Here is a 27242-nt window from a genome sequence, read left to right as displayed (position 1 = left end):
ACCAATCAAGATTCAAACATAAAAATTTTATTGTAAAATTCAGTATCAGTTGGAATCACTGTGGTAGTAATTTCTGAACAAACTGGGAGAATCTTCAAATATATGCACAAAGTTTTACCGACAGAGGTCTCAGAGTTCAGGTGTAAGCCTGAAATCTAAACATCTCATTTAAACATTATTCAATAAAATAAGCACACCACCAGACATCGAAAGCGCACACCAAATTTAAGAAAATTCATACGCCCTATTTTATCACCATCCCTTTAATGCCTCAATCACACCACTATAAAGAAAATAAACTGTAATCACTCCAGTTTTAAAAACTTCAGATGGGAGATGATACATCATATCAAAATGTGCTGAAAGAGTTACTCCTGTATAGACCGCCAGAAGCACAGGTCTGGTGCCAGAGCGTGCAAATCACCTAAGACTCTCCAGAAAGAAGCACAATATCCCTTTGTTTGCTACGTCTTTGGCCTCTAGATGTTGGACTGGCCCAGGTTCACTTTGGGAGGTAGGGGCCCGGCCTCTTCCTCAGGCCCTTTGGAGGTGATGATCAGCAGAGAGGATGCTGGGTAAGGAATCAGTTTTTTTTCCTTCACGTCCTCACGGTCTCCATAGATGCTCAGTTTCTGAAAGATGTAAAAATAAAAAATAATGTTAAGGCTTTTCACCTGTTTTACTATTTTACTTTAATCATCTTATTTATGCATTTCATCAACTGTACTCTGCACTCTTTGTTGGCCATTGTCAACGTCTGACCTTACATGAGGCACTCACTCTTCCTGAAGCTTGGGTGGTAAAATCAAAGCTTTCTGTACATGAACGGGGTTAAAAAGGGAATAACATGATACTGATAGCTAGGTTGACACTAATGTGAAAAAACAGCCTGATAGTAGATGCAGAGGTGTGAAAAAACATATATATAGCAATATATCGCAATACTTGGAACTGTGATAAAATATTGATATTTTAACTCTTAATATCAATATTTTTATTAAAATACAAATTTATATTTTAGGTGAGTTGGAACTTGGAAGTAAAATACGTCTTCTTCCACTGCACTGTGGTGGATGGCACCAAAGAGTAGGGCTGGGCAGTATGCTATCCTCAGGATTCAATTCCCCTTTCGATTTTTGGGGTGCCAATTTAATTGAAATTGCAATTCTTCAATATTTACAATCTTTGCAATTTTTAGTTTGTTTGTTTTTTAACACCAAACCATGTGAAAAGGTTAAATTATGATTATAATGTCTACAGACTATATCAGGAACCATATTTTCCCAAAGAATGCACATCATGAGTCACAGCGAGACATTTCACCCTCTGCTGAAGACAAGTGGTAACTTTTTTCCAATCCAGTTTATAAACAAAGACTGAAATGAGAAATTTGTATTTAAAAAAAAAAGTTCTTGACAGAGAACCCGGTTTTTGATATTTCCAAACAAAAAATCCTGATACATCATGTAACAGTTTTTTCTCACACCCCTACTGAAGAGCTACTCTGCTGTATATTGCCCATCAGTATAGCCAAAATATTTTATTTCTAAACTTGATGATGTGGGTTTTGATGCTGTAAACATCAATGTTTTCTCTCTATTCTTGGGTCAGTTAGTTTAAAATCATTTAAAGTTTAATTTTTACAGTGTAGTAGACTGATAAAATAATAATCAGAGTCATGTTTTGGCTATATTAGAATTTTTATGAGTAACATTGGTTAAACCAAGTGACTTTTATCAGTTTCACCAACTGACCACATCTTTCAACTAACAGTTAGTTTAATGTCACAGTAGTTTAAGTGACAAACTTGATGCACTTTATGTTTTCAAGTGAAGTGTATGACACACTATATCTGACTTTCATTATTTCAAATACAATAAAACAAAAAATAAGTTTTCAATCAAATCGTTAACATGTATGAAATATTGCAATTTATCCCAATACTATGATCTTGTGCCTATTACATTGTGAGATTCTTGCCAATACTCACCCTAAAGCAGATATATCAAAATTAGTTTATATTATCACCTCAGAAGCTAGCTCATTAGCATATTTTAGAACAGTTTGTCTAATTGTAAACATAATACAAATGTAAGAGGGACAAAAACCAGCTCACATCTTGGACCTACCAGACTCCAGCTGCTGCATTTATAACAGTATCACCACCGTCATCATCATCATTGTCGTCAGCAACCAACTATGTCTGTATCTTTGTCTATTTCTGTCGGCAACCCGCTCTCTCCCTCCCTCTTCCCTCTTTCTCTCCCATCTCTCCCTCTTCCACCCCTCCCCTGGTAGTGAAGTTCTGGATATTGTTCCTCTAACTTGCTCTCAGCCTAAAAAAAGAGCAATTGTCCAAAAGTGAAAGTAAACCACAAGGACAGCAGAAACCAAACACTGGAGGGTTTATCAGTTGACCTTGAGGTCATTAAGCTAATTTCAGGGTTAGCTTATTCCAGCTCTACAGGCAGGTTAATCTCAGATAAGTTATCAGGTGGTAGAAAACTTTTCCCAATGACCAATCAAATGCAAGGTTACAAAAATCTATCATTTTGTTTGACTGTGGAGATCTGTGAGCTGATCGAGGGAGATGAGAGGAGAGGGACCTGCAGGACAAATCTACCCGTAGAATTTTATATGAGACAAAAATTAATGAAAGTTATTGATTGTTCTTTCCTGGCATCATTCTTCAACAGAGGCTAAAAGGCCAGCATCAAAGATTTTGGATGTAAATTTATGCATGCTCATTTCCCTTCTGCTCTCTTTGAGATCATCAAGCTGCAGCTGAAACTGTTGAACAATAAATCAAAGCAATGAACCACTTTCAGATTTAAAAATGTTGAATCTTTTTGTACACGTAAGTCTTTATCTGCAAGTTAACTTTAATCATTTTAATTTGTGTGAATCTAGTCTGTATTATGTTTTTGAATTCTTCATTTTTTATGAACACGGTTGTTTGCAATATTTAAAAAAACATGACAATCAGCTGACTACACACTCCCTCATATTTGTGATTGGTCATATGTTGCTTACACTGCCCCACTCATGTGATGTGCTCACAGTAATGGTTGGTTGACTTAGGCTGAGGATCAGCTCTGCAGAACCGTTTAATTTGATCTCTTTTTCCATGGTTGGTTGATTTAGCCCCATGTCTTTATTGAGTTTGCACACTGCCAGGAATGTCTACAGTGAATGAGTACAGCACTCACCTCAACAGGTACATATTGGTCTACAGCAGTTGCCACGGTGGCACAGCAGATCCAGATCAGGACCAGCACAGACAGGATCAGGGTTGTGGTAAGGATCCATGATGGTAGCCAGGAGTTCCTGAAGAGAGGAGTTCAAATATTTAGCTTTGGTGGCTCCACTTGGGAGTACATCACTGCTGCTGCAGAGTTAAAAACATTTGCTAACGAACCTTGAAAAACAGCCAAACATGTTGTATTCATCATTATAGCTGCTGTCTCCAGTTAAATCCCTCTCCTGGATGACGGACCGTTGGTAGTCTTTGTAAACTGGGCTGCCAAAGCCAGGAACTTCAAAACCAGAGAAAAGGTTACTCAACAACACATCTTAAATGCTACTTTCCAAAACAGTATTACAGGATTCAATGATTGTGCATGGAATTTATTTACTGTTTTGTTCACCAAAGTTCCAAAAAGAAACTACTTGTTGATTTTCCTTTGATCACTCTTCATCACACTGCTCTGTCTGTGGCGAGCAAACTGTGTCACAGCTGCTCACGAGGGAGTCAAAAAGTGAGAACTTTCTGTAACCTAAGATCTGATTTTGGCATCACACTCTGATTGCCCAGGAACTTTTTCTTTTACCTCTCTTTCTTTATTCAGAACACTATCTGCCCCTTTTCACCAAACAGACATGGCACTATGTCATGTGGCCATTCTCTGTGCTGACTGAACTATAAACACCTCAGGTGTCAAATGAACTTCTTTTAAGCATTAATTATATCCCAGCACCCCGCCCTATTGACTGTAACCTGTAGAACCAGTTAAAAGACATGGCTCGGATTTTTTTAGGGTTCAGGTAAGGATAACTTTAGCCTTCTCATGTCACACATGTACTACTTTTCCAATTGTGTCTACATGTATTCATCTTTAAGCTTCTTTTTGAAAGCAGGAGGGTTTTTTTTTTTTTAATTTCCAAGATAAGCATTGAAAGTAGTGGAGAACAAGAATAAGTTTAATGGTGGCCTTACAACTTCTCTGTGAATCCTCATTGACATCCTTTCCCATGTCAAACAGGGAGAAAATCTTGACTTGTGGCTCAGACTGTTGATCAAAAGACAGGAAACGATTGTAAATATATTGTTCTTGGAATCAAAATGGGGGAGTTGGTTACACAAAACCAGCTCTAATTATTAAGTTTGATTTCTCTTCTGACAAACACACCTGGAAAATGACAACTTTGCCATCATCCGCCTGGAGGTATAACGTCCACGTGGAGGTTATGAAGCTGTGGGCTTGACTCATTATATCGCCCCAAAGTCCTCTGACAAGAGCCATGGGGTAGAGCAGGTGAATTCGTGGCACCATGGCTTCCAGCTGGAAAATAAACAAGCACAACTCAGCTCGCTGTTCATTATTTTTGTAACCATGCTGAGTAGACATAGGTGTGTGTGTGTACCTGCTCATTTCGTTTCTCTGCAAATGGGAGCTGATTCTCACAGCCCAGGTTGCATGCGTACTGCTCACCAGTCTGGGTGTAGGCCTCTCGACAGGCTGCAGAAGTTTAGAGCAATTAATTGGAGGTTGCAAAACAGGATGACAGAGAATGATAACAGCAAAACCAGCATAGGGAAATGGGTGCGTTAACACTGATGTAATCTGCGGTTCATATTACTGTGTGTGACTCAAGGGGCATAAATGAGCGAGTTAGCAGTTAGATTAGGTCCTTCGACCTAATTTCACTGGTGTATAACTTACTTGATTCACACTCAGATTTGGTTTGATTCAGATCATCGCTATCTCGGACGAACTGGCAGATAGAGAACAGACGACAACCTCTCTGGCAGGCGTAGAGTTCGTCCTCCTTCAAAACAAACCAGACAACCAGTTGAATGCTTTGACAAATGACGCACTTTCAACTTCAACACAAGTAACACTCCCTCATATTCACACATTTGACTTCAACAAAATTCGAAGCAAATAACACATAAACTGACTTTGCTCCCATGACTAAGTAAACGTTAGCAAAAGCTAGCTGACATTACTTTCCTCATAAGTACTTACCGATGGATACGTGTGCAAACTGTATGTCATTTCGCACGACTTGTGACAGGATGCTGTGTTTCCCAGAACGCTATTAAACACATCTGTAGATGCAGAAGTGCATGAGAGCACGACAAACAATCCTAAAATACAGACAAAGGGTGAAACGGTCCCCATTTTGACTGCGAAAACCTATACAAACAACAACACGCTCCTCTTCCTCTTACTTGATCCGTTGCGATTCTCGCGGGAGCTGGAGCTTAACGCGAGACTGTTGCTCCGTTCAAGTTTTCCTCGGAGATTTTTCTATCACAGTCAGTAATAACCAGGAATTAAAATATTAGATCTGTTTTTGTTTTCCGACTGGTTAAAATGGAAATTTGAAATGATCTTCACTGACGTAGTTGAGTTTCAATTGTGCACTTGTGTATACTGTGAATGGTTTAAGTTTACTTATTAAATTTTTTTTTTTTTCATTTTTTCATGATTCTTATACACAAAAGAAAGTTTTCTGCATGATCATTAATATACCCAAGAAATTTCCATGTTTTTTAAAACATGAAATGGTAAACTTATGAGCACAACCGCTCCTTTCTAAACCGTGTCATCGGACATACGGTGGAACTGTAATTTCCAACGGTACGTGAAGTTATCAGTAGCCACACAAAACATAGCCTCGCCTCAATAAATATTTATCCTTGCGGTCATGTAGGCATTTATTTGTCTAGTGAATACAGGAAAACTGTCCCTTACGAAACTGGCAACGCGGTAAAACAGGTTTTTCCATTTTTAACAGAAGCAAAAACTTGCAAGTAAACATTTCACTTGAAGCTAACTGCTAACACTAGTTAGCAGCTGGACAACTTACTGCATGTCCTGAACTTGTGTGCTACATCTTTATATGAGGCCAAACTGAGGTGTTACATCATTTGTTTTTAAACCAACGAGTGCCCGAATCGGGGTTTAAATAATCCTAATCTTTAATCTTTGTATTTGATAATGGACAAATTCGTGGTGAGGCTTCCAAAAGGACAATCCCCCAAAAAGCCAAAAAGCACCGAAAAGGTTTATAAACAAACTACTATTGAATCCTTACGGGTAAGCCTTCAGTCTTGATGTGATGTGGTAAATCAATGATGCTGTGCTACAGATTTAATTCATCAAAGCATTTGTGTTTCTTACAGAGAGTGGTTGTGATTGAGGACATCATGCGCTACAAGTCCATGTTGGAACTACCAGAGCAGAGCAAAGACAACCTGCTGAGTGCCCTGACAGAGCTGAGCAAGAAGATCCCATCCAAAGAGGTGCTCAAGTCCACCAAAATAGGTAAATGTGGGAAAGTAATGATTACCTGGTGTAGAAAACTGAAGTAATTACATCCCTTCTTTTGTTCAACTTGAAGCACATACTCTGGAAAACCTTAGTCTAAAACTAGAAAAACAAAACAAAACGTATATCAAACATACTGTATGGATACAACTAGCAAGTTTACTTTGCATACTGGGTTAGTACTGTGGCAGTAGCATCACGTACCTTTTACAGAAGTCCTAAGTGGACATATCTGTTCTTCTTTACCTTAGTTTTTCTATGACAAGTTATTTTCAAGCATACATTAAATAGAAATAGATAAACGTTGGTGCAATGGCAACTTGGTATGTCCTGTGAATCAGCCTATTGATTAGGTATTGGTACCAAATTAGGTACTTTTATAGGTAACCGAATTCTGTCAAAAGTACTGGGTACCGATTCACACAAAATCAAAAGGTACCATGTTTAGGTACCTAAAGGCATCATTGTGACTGTGAGGGAGTGGAATAGTATGCAATTTTCCACGCTGGACATGAACACAACATTGAAAAGTTATATATTGAAGAATACAGATGTTAATTTGAAACACATATATATTTTATAATTACACAAATTGATACTTTTTACCTAATAAACACAAAAAAGTACTGAAAATTGATACCGTTTAGTACCAGTACCGATTGCCAGGTACTGGGCATCAGTACCGTATTGTTTCAAATGTGAAAGGTACCCATCTCTACTATTGATTGTTGTATAGATTGTCAAATAAAAGCTTCATTATCTTTCTCATTAGAATGGGGGAAGCAGTATCTGAGATAACCAAGACAATAAAATGAGACGTCAAGAAAACAGCTGGTAAAATTGAGTTGAAAATATATGGAGACATGTCTTTGCTGGGTCAGTAATTCTGCAGGAATCAAGCAGCCAATATCATTTATATAAAGTGAAGATAGTAATTTGTATTCCCACATGGAGTAAAAACTGATAAAAAATAACTTAAGATGTATGTATTCATTTTGGGGCGTGTAAATGGAAGCATTATCGCACCTCTGTGACATCTGTGAACATGACTGAATAAAGGACAGATTTTAAACTTCATAGTGATAAAAATGTCCTTTTTAAACCCAGCTTTCAAATTTGTGTTATACCCTTAATTCCGTAATCAGTTCTCCCCACAATGAAAACCTCTCCCCTCTAAGGTCACACTGTCAACAAACTGCGAAAGCACCTGGACCCTGAGGTGAGCTCGGTGGCAGCAAAAGTTTACACAGAGTGGAGGACATTCATCGAGGAGAATTCCAATAAGCCGTCCATTGAGGTGCGCTCCGACAAACAATCTGAAGGACTCCGTAGCAACGCGAAAAGACTAATGTCTGAGGCCCTGGAGGTCAAGGTGAGAAAAGATTAGCCTCAGTGCAGCCCCATACAAGCCTTTGTGTTCTTCTCTTTTTGTGATACTTCATGTCCTGTTTGAGTGTGACTTTACATGTGCGCTAAACAGGCTGTGATTTTTATGGAACAAGAATTGATGAAGAAGCTGCTGTATGTTGTTACCAGATGAATACAATACAGTCGATCTTTTCTTTATCTTACCTGCAGGAGGATTCTGGTCTCATAGACAACATTGAAAGAGAAGTATTTCACCAGAGCTCCCGGTTAGTCAGCAGCTCATACAGACGGACAGTTCGAGCTCTGGTGTTTGCCTTCAAGCACAACCCTGAGACCAGAACTCAAGTGAAGGACAAGACGATGTCAGTCAACCAGCTGGTCTCCAAATATAAGAAATAACAGATGAAGATTCATCCTGTGCTTCAGTCAAAATCAAGACTTTTTAACTTTTTTTTTTAAATATATTTTTGCACATACAAGTTTATTTCAAACTTTTTCAAACTCTTTTCTTTTTTTTGCAAAGGACATACAAAACATGTTTACATGTTATTTGTGGCACATAAGCAGACTGCTTTTAAACACTTCACTGTGAATCATTGTTAATGATATGCTATACATTGTTGGTGGGATCATGAAGCCTTCTCAATACTTGAACACCGCAAAAACTGAAATCTTATCAAGTGTTTTTTGTCTTGCTTGTTGTAAAAAATGTCTTTTTGGACGTAGTGTGAGCCCCTTTTCACCTGACTAGTCCATAAAAATGTCTTATTTCAAGATATTTAAAGACAAAATGAGGTATACACTGGAAAAACTGAAATCTTATCAATTGTTTTTGTCTTGTTTTCAGTAGAAAATGTCTATTTAGACTTACTTTGAGCCACATTCACCTGAGCAGTCTGGAAAAATGTCTTATTTTAAGTGATTTAAAGTCAAAAGTGAGGTCTGAATTGCTTATTACAAGTAAAAAAAAATCTGCCAATGAAAAAAAAGAGAAAAGTTCCTTGTATATTGACTCTTAATAACCTGAAAGAAGACATTTTTCTGGACTGACCAGTTGAATGTGGCTCATATCAAGTATAGGACAAAACCACTTGATAAGATTAAGCTTTTTGCAGTGTTAATTGCCAGTAACAAGTTAAAAACAATCGGGCAGTGGGTGGTCAGAGAAATGTGCTTGTCAGGATTACAATAATGTCTTAATACAAGCTCATTTCTTTAACCACACTGGCAGATTTTTTTTACTTGTTACAGGCAGTTTAGACCTCATTTTTGTATTTAAATAACTTGAAATATGACATTTTTTCTGGACTGGTCAGGTAAATGTGGCTCAGACATTTTTTCTGAAAATAAGACAAAAAAATATGATAATATTTAAATTTTGTGTGGTGAATCATGTTTTTCTATGCTGTTAATGAACATTTTATACCAAAAATGACAGTAAATGTGACCAATTCATCAGAGCCCTTGGTTTTTTTTTGTAAAACTAAAGCAGCACCAGCCATATGATAGCAATCACCATAAGAATAACAGCCAGAACACAGATGCTAATAAAAACAATATCACTCAGGTCATGAGGCTCAGCTTCTGGACCACCTGTGTCACCACTACTGACTTTCTCAGTTTGCTGAGCCTCCTCCTCAAGCCGGCGCTCCTCCGCTGAAATGATGGACACCGATGCTATCTTCCGCAGTGCATCACACTGCACCTTATATTCCTGCACATTCTGCTGCTTCCCATCAGAGAAATCAATGTAGAGTTTGTTTACCAGCATGGTGATGTTGCGATGTTTCTGTAAGGGAACAGGAGATACAGGTTTAATAGCTGAAAAATCAATATCTCCAACAGATGAAGTATTGTGAATCATTTCCTATCTTTGTGTATCAGGAAGTAATATGGGGCTTGTCACCTGGCTGGCTGTTCCACAGTTAACGAACTGAGCGAGTATTTTGTAGGAGGTGGCTGTCAGCTGGGCGACACAGGTTGGGTTTCCCAGGTAGATTTTCTCACGGTCCAGCTGCGGTAACGACTGCTGGGGTATGAGAATGGTGAACTCTGATCTCGTACAGCTGACGTTTACAGGCACCACTGGAATAAAAATGAAAGAAGTTGAGGTTTTTCTCAGAGCACAGAAGGTAGGTCATGGAGAGGCTGTCAGAAGACGTAAATAAAACACTCCTTTGAACTTATACTTCTACAATTAAACTGTCAGATATGACAGAAATGCCCAAACTATGGGATTAAAAAGCCACGATAGTGAGATAAAAACCTAAAAAATATGAAAAACAATGTTAAATGAGCTGAGAATTGACTTCGTTATGAGAGATAACAAAAGCCTTGAATCAACATATGTAAAGAATATGAGGGTAAAAAGGCATCATTACAACATTAAAAGTCATGGTTATCAGCAAAAAGGTTGAGATTTCTTTTTCTTCTTATAGGAAAAAGTTGTTATCACTGGATAAAAAGTAGAACCTATGGAAAAAAAGGTTTTGCTTGTATCTGTCTTGTGAAATTTTGCCAATATGGTAAGATTCAGGAGGATTTGTTCACTCCTTTATTATTCATTAGTTAGCAGAGAAGCTTCTCCATCAGATGCCTCCTCAAACACACCTCCCAGATAAGAAGCAGTGAATCCTCTGTGAGCATCATCTCTGTCCGTGCTGAGCACCACCAGCAGCTTGTTCCCCTTTGACACCAGAGATGGAGGCTTCTCTCTGCCACACCAGCGCCCCAGCAGTGTGTCCATCTGACTGTCCCCATCATAAACTGCAATGGAGTCATAGTCGCACTCGTCTGACAAACTGTTGCGGTCCTCCAGGTCCATGATGGGGAAGAAGAGTTTGATGCGGTACCCAGCTGCGAGAGTGATGCTCCAGTGGCAGTTGATGTTGTTTGGGTAGATGTTTGGGAAATGGGGGCTGCTGAAGTTGCCACTGACAGCTGAAAGGACTTGCTGACATTCACCTGAAAATTAAAGATGAGTTAGTCAACTGTATCATATGAGAATCAATCATCACATCTTAAGACAAAAAAACAATACTACTCTTATTTGTTTGATGGTGCCTAGAAAAGTGGGGTGGAGCTGAAGAAACTAATTTCCAGGTTGTTTAGGCCCTGTTTACACGACATTTCACCTGAAAACGCTAAAACGCAGTGAAAAAAACTGCATTTACACAGATTGCAGAGGGACTGAAAATGCCTGTAGTTCGCGCTATAGCTGTCTTGTCTAGAAGCTACTTTTGTTAGATCTCCACCGAAGTAGAGTTAAGCCGATCATCTGGTGTTTTGGTGAATGCTAAGTGTAGAAGTGGAGCAACAGATGGACATTTTGCCGTTTTCAAAAGTTTGCGTTTTTGGTCGGCTAAAACTTTGTTTCCACGTTAACTCAAGGCCGAAATGCAACAATACTTTTACGTCTCACCCTAAAACTGTTGTCATGTAAACAGTCCCTAAAACCATTGATGTGTAAATAGCCCCTTAAACAAAAATTATATTTCTACTAACCAGTAAACCAATCTAAAAGTGAGACAGAATCCCAGAAAAATGAGTTTAATTCATTTTTTAATGTTTGGCTTCAAGTCTACAGTAAATTACTTGCTACTGGACTTGCTACTTCTACAGTTATTTACTGTAATGCTGTCACAGTTGCTTACCCTGCAAAATTTAATGGTTACTTCAATCAGACTTGATTTATAAAGCACTTTTAATGCACAGAACTTTGGTTTTCTACCATTACTTTACATTTGTCATATTCATTAAACTATTGTTAGACCCTCTGAGGTGATAATACAGGAATTTATAGTGAAACATTACAGTTAAATACTATAAAAACCTTGTAATATTTTATAGCGTTAGGTTAGCAGAGCTAGCACCCCCAGCCTTTGGCCGTCCTTCCAGGTTAATGTCTAAATGCCTGTGTTGCAGTTTGAATTAATCAGATAGTGTAGATTCAACTTCATTTCCATTTGAAAATCCAAGTTCTCCCGAGAAGTCGCCCATATTTTTTAGTATTGGGTTGTCGAGTACTACAGTAAATGGACTGGGCAACTAAAGCTAAAGTCCTGGCTGATTACTGAACTACGCCTATGGCACAATATATGACTGCTAAAAGATTTTAAGTTCTGGTGTGAGGGTGACAATGTTAAATCATTTTGTCGTTTTAACTTTTAAACTGGTTAAATATTTTAAAATCAGTGACAAGAAAAAATATATTTATTTACAGAGATACTTTCAGTTGCTGGTGTCCTTTAGAATTACTCGCTGGGTCTTGATGTCTTCTAAATGGGCTGAAAGTCGCTTCCCTCCCCCTATCCATTCTTTATGTAAGGCTAAGCTAGCCAGATTCTGGCAATCTTTGTCTTTCTGCTCAGATTTTTAATACCACTGTCCAAATTCCCCAGTGTCCTCTTCATCTGTATTTAAGAATCCTAATATTCTCAGTTAATGCCCAACAAAGTCAACAGAAGCAGTCTGTGCTCAGTTGTCATAAAGTTATTCAGCAGAGCTTCTGGTCCGGACCACTCAAGGTCTTCTACTGTGGGGATCTTTTTCCTGTATGTGAGAGGGTGAGACAGAGGATGAGCTCCACTCTTCTCAGTGATAGTGATCGACTCTGAGGCGGAGGTGTTCAGTTTTCTTCTCATCTGATGATAGCATCTTTCGTCATTTCATTGTTGGAAAATGTGCTCTTCTCTTTATTGCCAATAACATCATCTGAATTGATCCTATTATTTCCTCTGGTCCAACTATTTCCAATTCAGTGTTTAACAACACTTTCATAGCCTTCAGCAAATGTATAGCTCTGTGGTGTGCTTTGTATTTCATGGTGGCATTTCTGTTCTGAATGGAAAATGGAAAGGATTTTTGCAAACAAAGGTAGCTTATATAAATCCTAACAATGAAGTAATATGTGGCATTGAGACGCTTCATTCATTCCCCTCAGTGATAACAAAAAACATTCAAGGTTCTCAAACACTCACAGAACTCTATAATTCACACTCAGTGAGTGAATTGTCCATCATTGTGTTATCACACCAGACTAACCCACCTGAGTAATAGTAGGCCTTGAATCCACGTCCACCGATGTTGAAGTCAGACTTGAAGACGACCAGTAGCTGGTTGGAGCTGGTGACAATGTTTGGGGGTTTATCTGCCCCGCAGTATTTTCCAAGGTGGCGATGAGTGACGGTTGGGCCATCAAACAGGGCGACAAAGTCAAAATTACACCCTTCGTTGTTCTCAAGCTGAAAGTCCAAGAAGACCAAAGTGACCACGCTAGTGTTGGAGACGTGGATGGCCCAGGAGCAGTCTGCATTGTTGCTGTACTCCTGAGGATAGCCCGGACTGGAGATGACACCTGAGAGACCAGTCAGGACTCCACCACACATATCTACAGAGGATGGGAAAAGCAGGTTTGCATTAAAAAAATGGATAGCCAACTTATACAGACATGGTCTGCAGAAGCTGAAACTTAATGAGTGCTGATCACTAACTAGGCCTCTTGGATTCGTTGATTTCCATTTCATACATTTTTTCCTCCCTTTTTTAATCAGTAAAATGTTAACTTGGTCATCTTTAAAGTTTATTGCACATATTCAAGGTTCCCAGAGGATTTCTACCAAAGACTTTTGTGATAACCTGAATGAGCGAAATATATTTGTTGTTACTGGAGAGATTGTCCTAAAACTTGGTTAAGATATACAAGGTCTCCACAGTGTTACTTCTCATTTTATTTGATATCTGTTCCAGAAATGTAATATTGAAGGTACATTCTGCAAGACTTTCCTAAAAAATAAACTCAATCATCACTTCCTGGTCTCTATACATGTATCTCAGTGTCTGTGCCTGCCTCGGACCCCCTCCTCTGCCAGTGTGTTGATGTTTTGGTTGTTTCAGGATGTTTCAGGTGGAGACTAAGCGTGGAATCAGCCAGTCACAGAGCGCCAAGTGTGCAAGTGACTTTGTATGTTGATTAGCGAGTGGCTACTGTGAGCAGCTACAATAGTGGATGTATCATGACGCAAGAAAAACCCAAACCAAGTGAAATAATTAGCCAAAGCTTTTCCTCAATAGCTAGCTAAGCTCAGCTAAGGACAAAGAGCGACCGAAGTTGGCTTTATACTGAGCAGCTATATGTCAAATACCTGAGATTAGCTCATGCTAACATGCCAAATCAGGTGCAGGGCTCTCAAGTCTTCCCCACATAGAAGCGCAATGCTACAGGTGGTTGCTGGGCTAGTGACTGTGTTTATGTAGTCACAGCTGGAAGTTGTGGGTGTGTGCTGCAGCTGGCACTGATCCAAGGAGGAGGAGCCCTGATTGAATTTGTGTTCACTAACAAGAAACAAACATTCCTGCACACCCTACCTTTAATGTTTTTATTTTCATATCATGGCAAATACTGGAAGGATTTATTTAAAGACTGGTTCACACAGTCAGGTTCCCCAGATAGGGAAAATTTATATGTCTGACCATCTTCTGACCAACCATGATAACTTGATTACTATCAAATAGATTTCTATTTCTGGAGGAAAGATTGACTTTTTACTGTCAACTAAGGCACCAATAACTTTTGGTCCCTAGAGGGTGACCTTACATTACTTGAGCGCACTGGCATCAAATCATCAAGTCAGTCAGTCAATTCTTTATTCACTTTACAACTAAACGTGTTAAAAACTAACCTTGCTTTGTGATTGCTGTTGGCATGCTTACTCTCAAATCCCATGATAAAAATTTAAATGCAGCAGCATGCTGATGTGAAAAACGCTGCAGTGCCTAAGATGGATTTTGCAGTCTACTAGCAAGGCTGGGGACAGTTTTCAGCCTTGTTTATGTATAGTGTTTTGTTGACTTATAAGTGTTCCAGTGGGATTAAGATCAACATGTTTTAGCCTGAAGCCATGAGCTAAAGGTTTTGCCAGAAAAAAGTCCTGGTTAGCAAACAGATCCCTGTCACATTGTATCGTATCATGTGAGTTACCTTTTCTGTAGCCAACACTGAATCCCCTTTGGGCCACATGGCGGTCTGAATGGAAGATGATTGACATGACATTCCAAGAGGAGGTAAACTGTGGAGGGGAGATGTCTCCACAAAATATCCCAAGGAGGTTTCCCTCATCTTCAGATATGCCATTGTAGATCTTTATGTAGTCGTAAGCACAGCTGGCGTGGTACTCCAGTTCAAAGTGGTGAAAAGTAAGAAGGACAGAGGAGCCCTCTGCAACCACGATCAGCCAGGAGCAGTCAATGTTGTAGGGATAAAGACCTGGGAAGTTTGGACTGGAGATATTCCCTGATGAAGATGAAAGGATCCCTCCACATTTCACGCCTGATAATTGCAAGAAAAGGAAGCTAATTTTAGCTCAAAGAAAGCAACACCAGGACAGAGACGTTGTTACGACTCTTTCCTTGCTTAATTATTCATCTGACTATTTTCCAGCATCCTGATACAACCTCTGAGAGTTTATTACGCGTTGACATTGAGCAATTGAGATCCAGTTCTCCCTAAATTTACAGCCCCTTTAAGATTAAGTATCTCCATCAAATGTACGTTTAGCGGCATCAGAATAACAAATTGCCACTCACCTTTTTTAGAGTAAGCCTTGTCAACAAGCAGAAGAAAATGAATCAGTAAAGCCACCCAGAAACTCATGTTGTTGTTGTTGTTGACTCAGCTTTTGTCACACCTCAGCAGCAATACATGAAGAGGAAGACAACGGCAGTGTCAGAGCACACAGCCTTGACACATCAGCAGCGGTGCCTGTAGAGGTAATAGGACTTTGAAAAATTCATTCACTGCCTGAATGAGGAATCTGATACCTACGCAGGCCACGCTTTGCCCTCTTCGCTAAATTTTAATGACTGATATCCAGTGAGCAGGGGTGGCTTGTCAGGACACTGTTTGGAGAGATGCTATACATTTTTAATGATGGTCAAACAGACACACACGGAGCAGCAGCTGTGAGTGGAGTTGATAAAAGAGACAGGAAGAAAGAGAGGATGATCACATTTGTCAGTGTTATAAATGGCTTCATTACAGCGATGTAGGGGAGAAAGGAGCACAAAACTAGTTATGTGTTGGAGTGAGGGAATCTGTGCGTGCTTTGCCTTTCTTTTTCTTTTTCTGGGCAAATAGATTGAACCCTACAGGGAGGCATCAAATCTCAATTTAGGCTGAAACCAATGAAGGAATGCACAGCTGTGTTAGATGCAGCATCAAATGATTTGTTGATATGACAAAAAGTTTCACACTTTTTTCTGCACAGTCACTGAAGCTTGGACTTATAACAAACCACTGAGTTTTGAAGAGCATTTGCAATGTGGGACATATTGGGATGGTACCAAACAGTTTCCTGTATTACCATCCGACCTTAGAGAGGGACCAGTAATATTTGCAGACGATGAATTCATAATTGAATCATTTATTCAAAGTTATAGTTTGACATTTTGAAAAGCACGTTTGTTCTCTTTCTTGCACAAATGTTGTGGAGCTGTCTGTTGTACTGTAAAATAAGCTACAGCTAAGGCATGCTAGCTTTCCTCAGCTTAGTTAAGTTTTGTTTAGCTAAGATTAGCACAAAGACAGGAAATGGGCAAACAGCTACAGTTTCTTCATCTATAGATCAAGGGCTTGTCTGGGCCTTGAAATCTGATTGGCCATCCCAGGTGCCAACCCTAAATCAAACTCTGTGATTGGCTATTGCCCTATCGAAGGCCACAACAATGTTAAAATCTGGATTTTGATAAATGTTAGGCCGTATGGACTATAAATAATAATAATAATAATAATAATAATAATAATAATAATAATAATAATAATAATAATAAAAATAATATAACAATAATGATAATACTAATAAAATAATTATAATAATAATTAATATCATTGTAATGAAAATTAATAATGGCATTTATTATTATTATTATTAATATTATTATTATTTTTTAGCATTATTATTGTTATTATTATTATTATAAGTGGTAGAAATATTATTATTATAAGTGGTAGAAATATTATTATTATTTTTTAGCATTATTATTAGTAGTAGTTAACTTTGTCTGTATAGCATAAAACAGAGTTTAAAAGGGCTTTATCAAATGAAAATAAAAGACAAACAAAAGAGAAACGAGAGGACAAGATTAAAATCACAAAAATAACACAAGAAATTCAAACAATATCAAAAAGCTAAAAACCATCACCAGATTAAAAGAAAGAACTATTTTGAAAAATACAACAAACAACAAAAGATAAAAAGTTTAAGCAAAAAAACAAACAAAACTAATTTGTCAAAATCCTTCCTGAGTTGCATCCTGAGAAGGAATAAAAGCTATATATTATTGGAAATAAGTACCAGATACTAGAGAAATATAAGGATTAGTTTTTTTTGTACCTGGATGTTGCACATTTTGCTATCTGCCTTCTACTATCTCTTGGAAAAAACAACTTCTTTTAAAGCTAGAGTTGAAAATATGAAGATGAACAAGTAGCAAAATAATAAACCAGAGTAAAATAGCTTTATGATTCCCAAACTGCTGGTTAAAGTAGATAAACTTGTGTGTATGCATACTTTGGCTGCCTCAATCAGAAGTCAGGACACACCCCCTGCAAAAGAGAACAAGAATTTCCTAACTGAGCACATCAAACTTGTTTCATTTCAAATGATTATTGAATTCAGGGAGACAAAAATATATCAGTGGCTACATAATATTTTATCTTAAGGGTGTTGTTTTTGGCAGGAGTGACACTTCAGTGCCGTTTTGCTCTGAGAACACAGCTATCATTTTGTCTTGAGGTCCCTGCTCAGGGCAAAGTGGAGTTTCAAAAAGTGGACTGTTTCCTCTCCTACTCCTCGCTAGAGTTTTATTTTATATGAGAGGATAAAAAATAGAGTTTTCAACCTATCTCATATATCAGAGCACAGCAGAACATTGAGTGAAGGTGTGTTGTTTACTGCGAGGAGTCATCCTGTAGGGTGTTGAGACAAATACCTCACATAGCCCAGCGGTAATGATGCTGCATTAAAACCCTTTCTCTTGTGTCACATTCTCTATGTTTGTAATGTAAATCCAATCAGTTTCCAGTGTTTCATTATAGACTAATTGAACAAAGCAGAAGTAAGTGCAATATGACTCACATGGAGAGTTCTTTTCTTCCATTATGCTACTTTATGCTTGCTACTTAAATGCAAATGTTGTTTACAGTCTTGTCTGAGAAGGAGGAGATTTTGCTGTATTTACCAAATGTCCATCATTTCCCATGACTCATTCCTCCTATTTGTCAGCTTTAGAACAGAAAAGTGCAGACATATATAAACAACCATAACCCCGACTGGAGGAACATGGAGAAAACAGGGAGATAAAATAGTCTTACGAGGAACCGTTTCTGTAAACAAATGCTTATTGTTCCAGCAGTGCTGTAAAGGCAGGGCTTTTAGAGGGAATAGCTAATGGCTTCAGTGAGCAGGGATAATACACAAAGAGCCCTGCTAGATGGTGCTGTTGCACCATGGGATCACAGAGAAGCTCACAGGCTTTTAAAAAGTCACTCTGAGCTCTAAGCTGAAATAAATAAGAATGTGATTAAAATCAGTCAAGTGTTTTTCACACAGCAGTTCCTGGAACTAAAACGAACCGCCTTGCCTTTGAATTTTAATTCCGTCCTCTCTGAAAGCTTGTCATTGTTCAAGGATGTGGATACTGGGCAGTTCTGAAATGTGTTTCAGAAAGATATCGTTTGTTTGGAGCAATTAAATCAACTATTAGTGAGTAAATACTCAGAAAACAAATGAGGAAACTACTGGAAAATTCCCTCAGAAGAAAGGGGAACTTCAGAGGAACAAATATGAGGCTTTTGACCCAGCTCTTCAGGCTTAATTTAATGATGTTAGACCAAAAATACATAAAAAGGGTGTTGGTTACAACTAATTTTATTCAGCAGCATTAAAATATCCATCATGGACACCCTGAATTAAACGCTGGTGGGATTTAGCCAGTTGGCAGGTGAGAGGAGTGACTATAAGTGTCTCAATGTGTTTATGTTGCTGTGGGATGGGGCACTTGACAGCTAAAGCATCTGGCATCATTTCATTGGGAAAAAAAGAGGAAGCAAGGAGGCACAGGATGTGAATGTTGAAATTTTTAATAAAACACAATCTGCTTATAAAACATCTTTCTCCACATCAAGACAGATTATGTTAGATTCAGCTACGGATGCACCGGGGCTGTTGGTAACAGCTCACTCTGATGAATGTTCTCTAAAGCCCCTGACAGTGAGATGAATATATAAGCATTTATGTCACAGGACAATAAAAAGTTAAAGCTCTCAACAGAGCCCGCGGCTCGGCAGAACATCTCCATATATTTCTGCATTCATCCTTTCCGTATGGCATCCTGGTCAGCATGATTTGTCTTTTAATATTTGGAATGCATGGTGTATTTCTGCAGTAAAAGCCCAAGGATAACCCTAAATAAACTCTCCCTGCATGTTGTTTAGAAGTACCCCACAACACAATGTTTCATGTATATTTTTCCCATTGCTGCTGGATGGATTTTGCCTCTTGTTTCAGCTCTTTAGAGTTCATTTTGCACTAAAAGCTTTATCTGACGACGGAGCTCTTTACTTAATGACATTCAGAGTGTTTAACATTAATCAAACTTACATAACAGTGGTGGTAATGTTTATGCAGGAGCGGAGCAGTCCAACTCACTGAGAACAGAGGAAACATTGCTACAACCTTGTACATCGTATTCCCAGCTGGTGCGCACTTAAAGCCAATAAAGTTTTTTTTTTTTTTTCTCTCACAGTGGTTTTGTTAACATTTTCTCTTTGCTGCATTTCCTCCTTGTCTCTCTACCAAGGACAATATTGATATGTCAGTGCACCTCCAATACACAGAGCTCACAGATTGCATTATGGGCCATAATGAGCAAAGCCTCCATCTGTAGTTATGAGGGCAATAAAATCCATTTTTCAGGTTAAGGAACAGAAAAGACGAAAAAGAAATCCACCTCCCTGGGCATCTGCTACCTCTACCTCTCCTCCTACCCACTTAATAAGATGGCATGCTTAATGTTGCTGGTGGTTTTTTATTTTTTTGTACAAGCCCTGTTACACATAGAGTGATGAATCCCAGTAAATGGGCACAGAAACATTATCAAAAAAGGCAATAATGCAGTGTCCAGTCAGAACAGGGAGGCTTGAGTACAATTCAGCCGTTTCACCTATTACTTTTTCTTAATTTCAAGTTGTGCTCTTAAATTCCTCTTATCAAACATGCACTATATAAGAGTTTTTTCAACACCATAGCTCCAGGAAAATACATTTTATCTGATTTTTTGTAAAAGAATCAGCTGATGAAATAATAAAAAAAAGAATTTTGATACAATGATCTAAATCAAGCAAGTGATTGTATCTTAAATTTAGACATACAATTACAATAGATGTGATGTGCAAGAAAATCTTTTAATATGGTTTTCAAAAGTAAAAAACATTTGGTATAAAGAGGCTACTTAAAATAAGAAAGTATAGTTAGCATACAAGCTACTGACATCAGTCCAAAGTATTGAGGAGCCGGGAGCGTATTAAAAGCTGTTACAACAGCTTTTAATACGCTCCCATGCTCAAACTTTTCTTTTTTCTTCTAAGGCCAGGTCAAAAGAGATGAGGACACATGCCTATTTTTGCTCCCATTTTTTAATTTTTATCAGCTAAGAAGGAATGAAGACACCAACTGGACAAGAAATTCCAATTGCAGCACATTATTTTTATTGCTTGTATTTTGCTATCTTTTCATTGCCTTGGTTTGATTATTTTTTGTTGTGTTATTTGTATTTCAATATATTGTAATAAAAAGGCCTGCTAGACTTGCATTTTCATCCATTACTGACTACTTGTTCAAAATACAGGTATAAAAACAATAATGGGGTTTTAAAGGTGGAGGGGCACTTTCAATACAACCAAAAGATAACCAAAAACTAACATTCCCTAAAGGTTAGTGGAAGGTTGAGAGATGTCAATTTAACCAAAATTATACGTCGAGGGGACGTTGGGGGAACCAAACATCGAACCAACACAGTACGTTTAGAGAACGTAACGCAAACTTTCCATGGAAACGTAGGGGCAACCTGAAATGAAACCCAAAGACACCCTTCCGGGAACATTCCTAGAACATACTGGGACCGAAAAATTGTTAGTGGGGTAACAGCATCTATATTTTTTTTCTTTAAAGTAAACCGATGAAGGAAACACATTTTTTTCATAGCGATGTATTTTACAGATTTGCGGAAGAAGAGTAAAATGTTAGAAACATTCTTGGTGTCATATCTAATTCAACGATGTGAATATTAATCTAAGAACATCAGTGTTTCTGTCAGAAAATATCTTGCGCTCACATGATCTAATAATTCTCCACAGACAGATTTCCCTGCTCCACCGTGCTGCCTACGGACATGAAACGTACACGAACTCAGACCTGGAGTGGGATTTGAACCCGACGCCCACGTTCAGATCGATAAATGGCGATCTGTGCGTGGAAAGGCGCGTACACCCATTTTTCAGGCGTACGCACGTTTGATAAATGAGGGCCTTTGTGTGGCAATGAACGAGTGGAAGAAGCTATCCGCGGCTACGATAGTGGACTTACCATAAAGGACTAAAGTTTCAACCAAAGTGAACCGAAAAGCCAAACAGATAACGGTTTTTACTCAACGACGGTGAAGCTTGGCTGGACTTATACTCGCTTTGGCACCTGGAGAGCAGCACAGGACAAAGAGCGACAGAGCTGGCTTTCTGCTGAGCAGGTAAGTGTCAAATACCGCAATTAGCTTGTGCTAACATGCTAAGTCAGGTGCAGCAGGGCCCTCGAGTGTCTCCCGCGTATACACGCGATGCTGCAGGTGGTTGCTGGGCTCATGAATGTGTTCAAGTAGTAACGGTTGGAGGCAGTAGCTGTGCCCAGATTGAATTTGTGTTCCTGAAGGCCCTACCTTTCCATTTATAGCATTTTTTTATGCCTTTATATATCAGTTATGTGTATATTTTATATAGTTAAACTGTTATTTACACATTTCTTTCTCGGTTACAGTACTCGTATACGTACACTTCGTTTGTTACAGTAATTCTCTACATATCCCCATTGTGGGACAAGGAGCCAGACACCCAGCTAACACCTACAACAAATTTCAGCGCATACTTTGATAAACAGTTTAACTTTTTAGTTAACTCCCTTCACACTGTTAGTGAAGCTATCAGCTGAAAATCATCAAAAACTATATTAGCTACTCAGTATCAAACTACCCAAAGCCTAAATTAGCAACTTACAGATAAAAACAGTTAATGATTCAGCTTTAAAGCAGGGGTCTGCAACCTTTACTTACAAAAGAGCCGTTTTTCCTCAGCTCACCTGGATGAAAGTCATTTGGGAGCTGCAAAATCTACTTTATCTTCACATTAAGACAAAAAAAAGTGTATAATCAGGTGAATAATTATCTAAATGAGAAGTTTTAGTGTTTATAAATTTGTACATGTGATTTCTTAGTTTTTTTTATTTTCATTAATTAATTTATTTAATTCATGTTTTAATAAATTTGCAAATTAAAGAAAAATAAAGAAATTTGTAGTGTCCTAGATTTTATAAATTTTGCAAAATTTGGTTATTGAAAAAAAGATAAAAAATTTGCAAAATAAAAAATGAATTTAAAAAATGTGCAAAAATTTAAAAGAAATTGATGAAATGTCATAAATTTGCAAAAAAAACCCTAAATAACGTAATTTCAAAATTTTGCTTGATTTCCAAAAATTGTTAAAACTTTCTAAAATTGCAAAAAAGAAGGATTTATATTAAAAATTTTAAAATTTGCAAAATCTTTAAAAAATGTGGAATTCTTTTTCTTAATTTGCAAAAATGTCAAAAATTGAAATAATAATAAAAAAAACTACAAAAAAATCACAAAAATTAAAGCTTTTTTTCAAGAGGTGATGCGATTTCAGTCCAAATTTTTTATTATGGTTTTACTCAGTGTCTGTGTGGCTATCATTAAAATGTTAAAAGCCCTTTATTTTAATAATATTTCCAAAACTACAAAGAGCCATTGCAAAGGAGTCAAAGAGCCGCATGAGGCTCCAGAGCCACAGGTTGAAGACCCCAGCTTTAAAGTGACTTACATCCTTTAGGAGTTTGTTAAAGCTACAGAAAGCGTTTAAAGGGTAGTTTAGAGCTCATAGTACATGTTTAGATGTAGAAGCACCTGTATGGCAGATCGAAATACTCAATGGGATAAATGAATGAAAAGGTAGAAGCCTTAGAATCTTTACTTTTCTTGCATTTTATGAGAAAACTAGCCTCCAAATGGATGATACTCTCACAGCAGGGGGATTCTTGGAGAAATACTTTTGTTGTTGTATTGACTGTCTGAAAAGATGCATTGTGATCCCAAAGATGGCTTTACCTTTTCCGTTCCAGCATATCTGCTTGTTTGCGCTGGCTTCTGTGACCGTTTTCTGTGTTTAGTCTTCTTCTTATGGCTGAGCATATTTCCATTTCTTTCAATTAGCTGTGTGTTTAATGAGCTTCCTCATTCATAAAAATGGAGGTGAAAGATTAGTTTCTTCCTCTCCTCTGTGGAGGTTTTCTTTTGGGTTATTGTAGACCTGGGTTTCTAACAGGCAAAGGGACATGGACTTGACTGCTGCCTCGTGTGCAGCCTCTCCACATAATTTATACTGCGCAATTCATGGGAGGCTCAGCATGGCTTTGGTACAAAGAGGTTGGATTGTGGTTTTACTGTTTGCCATATCATAATCACGATAGACTGCTGAGCTCCTGGTCTTAGAGCCATGTTTCTGCAACATTTACCTCCACTAATAACTGCATGTACTGATGGTCATGCTGCTTTTATATGCTTCACCCTTTCATGAGCATCATCTATGTGTGATTGTTTTAGTATGCTCAGGTTAATAGTTATGCTGTCAGGCGCCCAGGCTAAAAACTGTGCTCTCATTAGGAGAAATAATGGGTCTGTGTGTTTTGCACAGTGCTAACTCTGCAGCCTGCTGCTGCAAAGGAGATGGATTGATGGGTTTAGAAAAGGGTTGCAGCAATTCTTTGGGCTTGTGTCCTTTGTGCTCACTTCAAACCAGGTCTCTGGCAGAGTGAAATTGTATACTGGCTCAAAGCTCAACATGGCTTTTATCAAACAAAGGCAGCCAGGAACATTTTCTCAATATTTGAAATTGTGTGAACTTCAGGGAAAAAGTGTAATTATGAATTTTAAACTTAAAGCAGTACCTTTATGCAATCCACACGCTTTCTTTATTTAAGCTGCTTTTGGCTTAAGTATTTAATTATATTTTGGTGGAGACGTCTTTTATCTCTGCCTCAGTCTGTGCTTTGGTGAGCTCTCTGTATACCTGTGGGAAGTGACAAGTTTATTTCTGCTACACAGCTACGTTGGGTATATAAGAATGTGTGTTTTTCCTTGCAGGCATAATCTTTCCTCACCAAAAAAGTACTTTCACCTCAAAAAGGCTTGAACATGAGTTCCTGCTTCAGGTTGAGAACACACACCGAATAGGTATCTGTTTTTTCTGATGCTGTTTGTTTACATCTATGTTAATAAGCTCACTTCTCCAATCACGTAAATGAGCTTGAAATCAACAGCGTGAGCTGCACTTTCATCAGTGATAAGAGTCTTCCTATATAATGATGGTAATCACATATATCTCAGCTTCTCATGGAAAACGCATAAAAGCAGATCATCGGAGGCAGCGCCCTGTAAATGAATTCCAGCTGAGCTGTCTTGATGGCTGCGTTGTTTTGGACTAAAAGCGACAGCATTTTAATTAATCGCTCACACAGCAATGCTGCAGTGTAAATACTCCAGATAACAGGAACTCAAAGGGGGGAGTGGAGCACCATGGCACATAAACAGAGTACAATTATGGCCCTTAGCAAGAGCACTTGATTAAGCTGTTTTAGTACCCTTTACTCATTGGGTTCTAAACATCTGACTCATAATGCATCAGCTGTATCAGAAGATTGCTCTTGTTATGATCTTACATGAATATTCACACGAGTAATTAAAAGAATAGAGCGACGAAGTGGACGGGGAGAGGAATCAGTGACTCAAACCGCTCAAATGACGGCGATGACTTGAAAAAAAGAAGTGTTATGATGTCACTAGATGAACACTTCTTATTGACTCTTCAGTGGTGCAGAATGTAATCTTTGACTTTAACACACTGAGACTTTTGGTGCATTGATACAAATGCTTAAATAACAAAATGCCTTATGCTCAAGATTCAAAGATCTCCTGCTGCCGTAGGGAATGTGACTCGTGGGAAAACATTTGGTGTCATCATAGAGTCACAAAGTCTGTCATGGGTGATGGTTGGAGCTGTTAAACGATCAGAAAAACACAGCTGCGTGTTTTTTCTTCCTTGACTGCTACCTAAGTTTACAATCTCAAATGTTTGATACATTAAACATTTGAGAAAATAGGTGTCTTTAAGACCTCCCACTCTTGAGCTCAAGTGAAACGAGAGCAAAAACAAAAGTGCAGCATTTGTATAGTCATTGGATGTTGGATGTGTGATTTCTTGCTACTTGCTAAAAGAAAAAGTAGGTAGAGCATACAGCCCATGAACTGTATTTTAAATATATTTAAATAGTGTCTGTGAAGTTGCCCATCTGTTCCCGATTAAGGATAGGTACCGAATAGGGTTCCTTTTTAGATGCTGACCGAATTCCATCTGTAGTACTGAGTAGAGATTCATATAAAATCAAAAGTTGCTATGTTTAGGCACCTAAAAGCATCCTTTTGGCCGTGAGGGAGTGAGAGAGTAGGTGATTTTCTATGCTGGAAATGAACACAGCATTGCAAGTTTACATATTGAAGAATAAATATATTAAATTGAAAACTCTGAGACAATAAAAACCACATAAACACACACTAAAGTACTGAAAATTGGTACCACTGTGTCTGGCTTTAGGATCTTGCTCTGAATATCTTCTGAATATCTTCAGTGTGTGTAGTTGGAGAAATTAGATATACATACTGAATCAACTTTCTGTATCGGGCTGTTAACATGCTGTGCTGCAAAATTGTCATTTTTGGCTTGGTATATGGGTACGTCTCAAAGCTCCAAAGTTCCATCCTTCCTTCCTCCACATGCGTCGTTCACTTGCGTCTTAGTCCCTCCCACCAGAGATGCATGGGAGAGACGCAAGGAAATGAAGACAGGAGAGAAGATGGAGGAGATTTGTTTTTAGAGCAATTGGACATCTTCTCCTTCGGAGCGTCACATGAAGCGACGTGTTTCAGTGATGACGGCATCAGCTGATCACCTCTGGATCATCTGTCAGCTCTAACAGCTGTTTGTGCGTCTGGGCATGTGCGCTGTAATAACTCTGATCAAACAGAAACAGTAACAGACCTTTGTCTGTTCCTTTAACCTGTTAAACACACTTGTAACTATGAAGAAAACCTGCTCTCTGTTTATTCTGTGTGCTGTTTAGAAGCTCACAAATCACTTTTCCAGTAAAATGCGTGAGATAATTTATGAATTATTTTGCCTTTATCTTGAGCCCATCTGATCGTGAACTCTTTGAAGCTTATTAATATAACCCATCTTATTGTGTCTCAGGGAGATATTATTTATCAGTCAGTTTTCTGTATTAATCCTCTGTTATATTGATTTGACGATGGTTGTGTTCAGTGTTTTGTGCTTTAAACTCACAGCGAACACTTTATCACCAGATTTATGAGCAGTTTCTGAACGATCCTCTGTGCCTGTTTTCAGCTCGTCTTTTCTCTTATTAAACTCTGTTGTGTTTGTGAAGTTTCATGTAAAGTCTGAGCCGCTGCAGCGTCCAATCAGAGAGTGATATTCCATATGGGGCCGTGTCTGTCAGTGAAAAGACTTCCGCAAAGCTGGCTCTCCACCGTCCCTGTCCTTATAAATCTCTTTAAAGACTACTCTTTCTGTTTTTCTTCTTTTCTTGTCCTCTTTCTCTAAGTGTTGGTATGACGAGGGTGTTTTCCAGGATGCCTTAGCTTGCTTGAACCTCCCGAAGGGGTCGTGGGCTGAACTTGAGAAAACACCGGACGTTAAGAGCCTTATAGTACATCACAAAACTGAACATTTGAGAATATTGGTGAGGGGGCGAGCATCTGAGCACAATTTCTTCGATTCTGCTTGCACACAGACACAAAGACAAAATGATCTGTAAAAATAAGTAAAGTACCTGACTCATTTTTTGCCATTAAAGAGGCTTTAGCCCCTGAGGATGGCTTACAAATCAGTTCCTCCTTTGTTTGCCA

At 38.3% G+C, this 27242-nt stretch overlaps 3 protein-coding genes across 3 annotated transcripts in view; 1 reads left to right on the top strand and 2 right to left on the bottom strand.

The window, feature by feature from the left end:
- Positions 1–261: 261 nt before the first annotated feature.
- tmem59 (transmembrane protein 59) lies at positions 262–5483 on the bottom strand. The gene is made up of 8 exons (XM_074687776.1): positions 5250–5483; positions 4944–5049; positions 4645–4739; positions 4410–4562; positions 4217–4289; positions 3419–3536; positions 3210–3327; positions 262–632 (listed from the first exon to the last, which is right to left on the bottom strand). The coding sequence occupies exons 1-8, from the start codon at positions 5403–5405 to the stop codon at positions 480–482; spliced, it is 972 nt and encodes a 323-aa protein (XP_074543877.1). The 5' UTR covers positions 5406–5483; the 3' UTR covers positions 262–479.
- Positions 5484–5875: 392 nt separating this feature from the next.
- tceanc2 (transcription elongation factor A (SII) N-terminal and central domain containing 2) lies at positions 5876–9253 on the top strand. The gene is made up of 4 exons (XM_074688987.1): positions 5876–6326; positions 6413–6554; positions 7736–7929; positions 8136–9253. The coding sequence occupies exons 1-4, from the start codon at positions 6228–6230 to the stop codon at positions 8322–8324; spliced, it is 624 nt and encodes a 207-aa protein (XP_074545088.1). The 5' UTR covers positions 5876–6227; the 3' UTR covers positions 8325–9253.
- Positions 9254–9408: 155 nt separating this feature from the next.
- Positions 9409–27242, bottom strand: part of cdcp2 (CUB domain containing protein 2) — a 38001-nt gene continuing 20167 nt past the window's right edge. The window contains exons 2-6 of the mRNA XM_074688569.1: positions 14905–15252; positions 12973–13314; positions 10536–10889; positions 9832–10010; positions 9409–9714 (exon numbers count right to left, since the gene is read on the bottom strand). Coding sequence (XP_074544670.1) covers positions 9409–9714; positions 9832–10010; positions 10536–10889; positions 12973–13314; positions 14905–15252 — 1529 coding nt within the window. The remainder of the gene's footprint in view (positions 9715–9831; positions 10011–10535; positions 10890–12972; positions 13315–14904; positions 15253–27242) is intronic.

The sequence above is a fragment of the Halichoeres trimaculatus genome, unplaced genomic scaffold (assembly GCF_033239565.1).
Source record: "Halichoeres trimaculatus isolate MK-OKI-2021-1 unplaced genomic scaffold, fHalTri1.1 fHalTri1_scaffold_15, whole genome shotgun sequence".
Taxonomy (NCBI): Eukaryota; Metazoa; Chordata; class Actinopteri; order Labriformes; family Labridae; genus Halichoeres; species Halichoeres trimaculatus.
The sequence above is the reverse complement of the archived record's forward strand: the minus strand, read 5'-3'. Positions and strand labels throughout refer to the sequence as shown.

Excerpts from the sequence above, each read along its gene's own strand:
- tmem59 (XM_074687776.1), bottom strand. The coding sequence starts at position 5,405 with ATGGGGACCGTTTCACCCTTTGTCTGTATTTTAGGATTGTTTGTCGTG. Across the intron at positions 4,563-4,644 it reads CAGAGAAACGAAATGAGCAG|CTGGAAGCCATGGTGCCACG; the intron begins GTACACACACAC and ends TTTATTTTCCAG. Across the intron at positions 633-3,209 it reads ACCAATATGTACCTGTTGAG|AAACTGAGCATCTATGGAGA; the intron begins GTGAGTGCTGTA and ends TACATCTTTCAG.
- tceanc2 (XM_074688987.1), top strand. The coding sequence starts at position 6,228 with ATGGACAAATTCGTGGTGAGGCTTCCAAAAGGACAATCCCCCAAAAAG. Across the intron at positions 6,555-7,735 it reads GCTCAAGTCCACCAAAATAG|GTCACACTGTCAACAAACTG; the intron begins GTAAATGTGGGA and ends CTCCCCTCTAAG. Across the intron at positions 7,930-8,135 it reads CTGAGGCCCTGGAGGTCAAG|GAGGATTCTGGTCTCATAGA; the intron begins GTGAGAAAAGAT and ends TCTTACCTGCAG.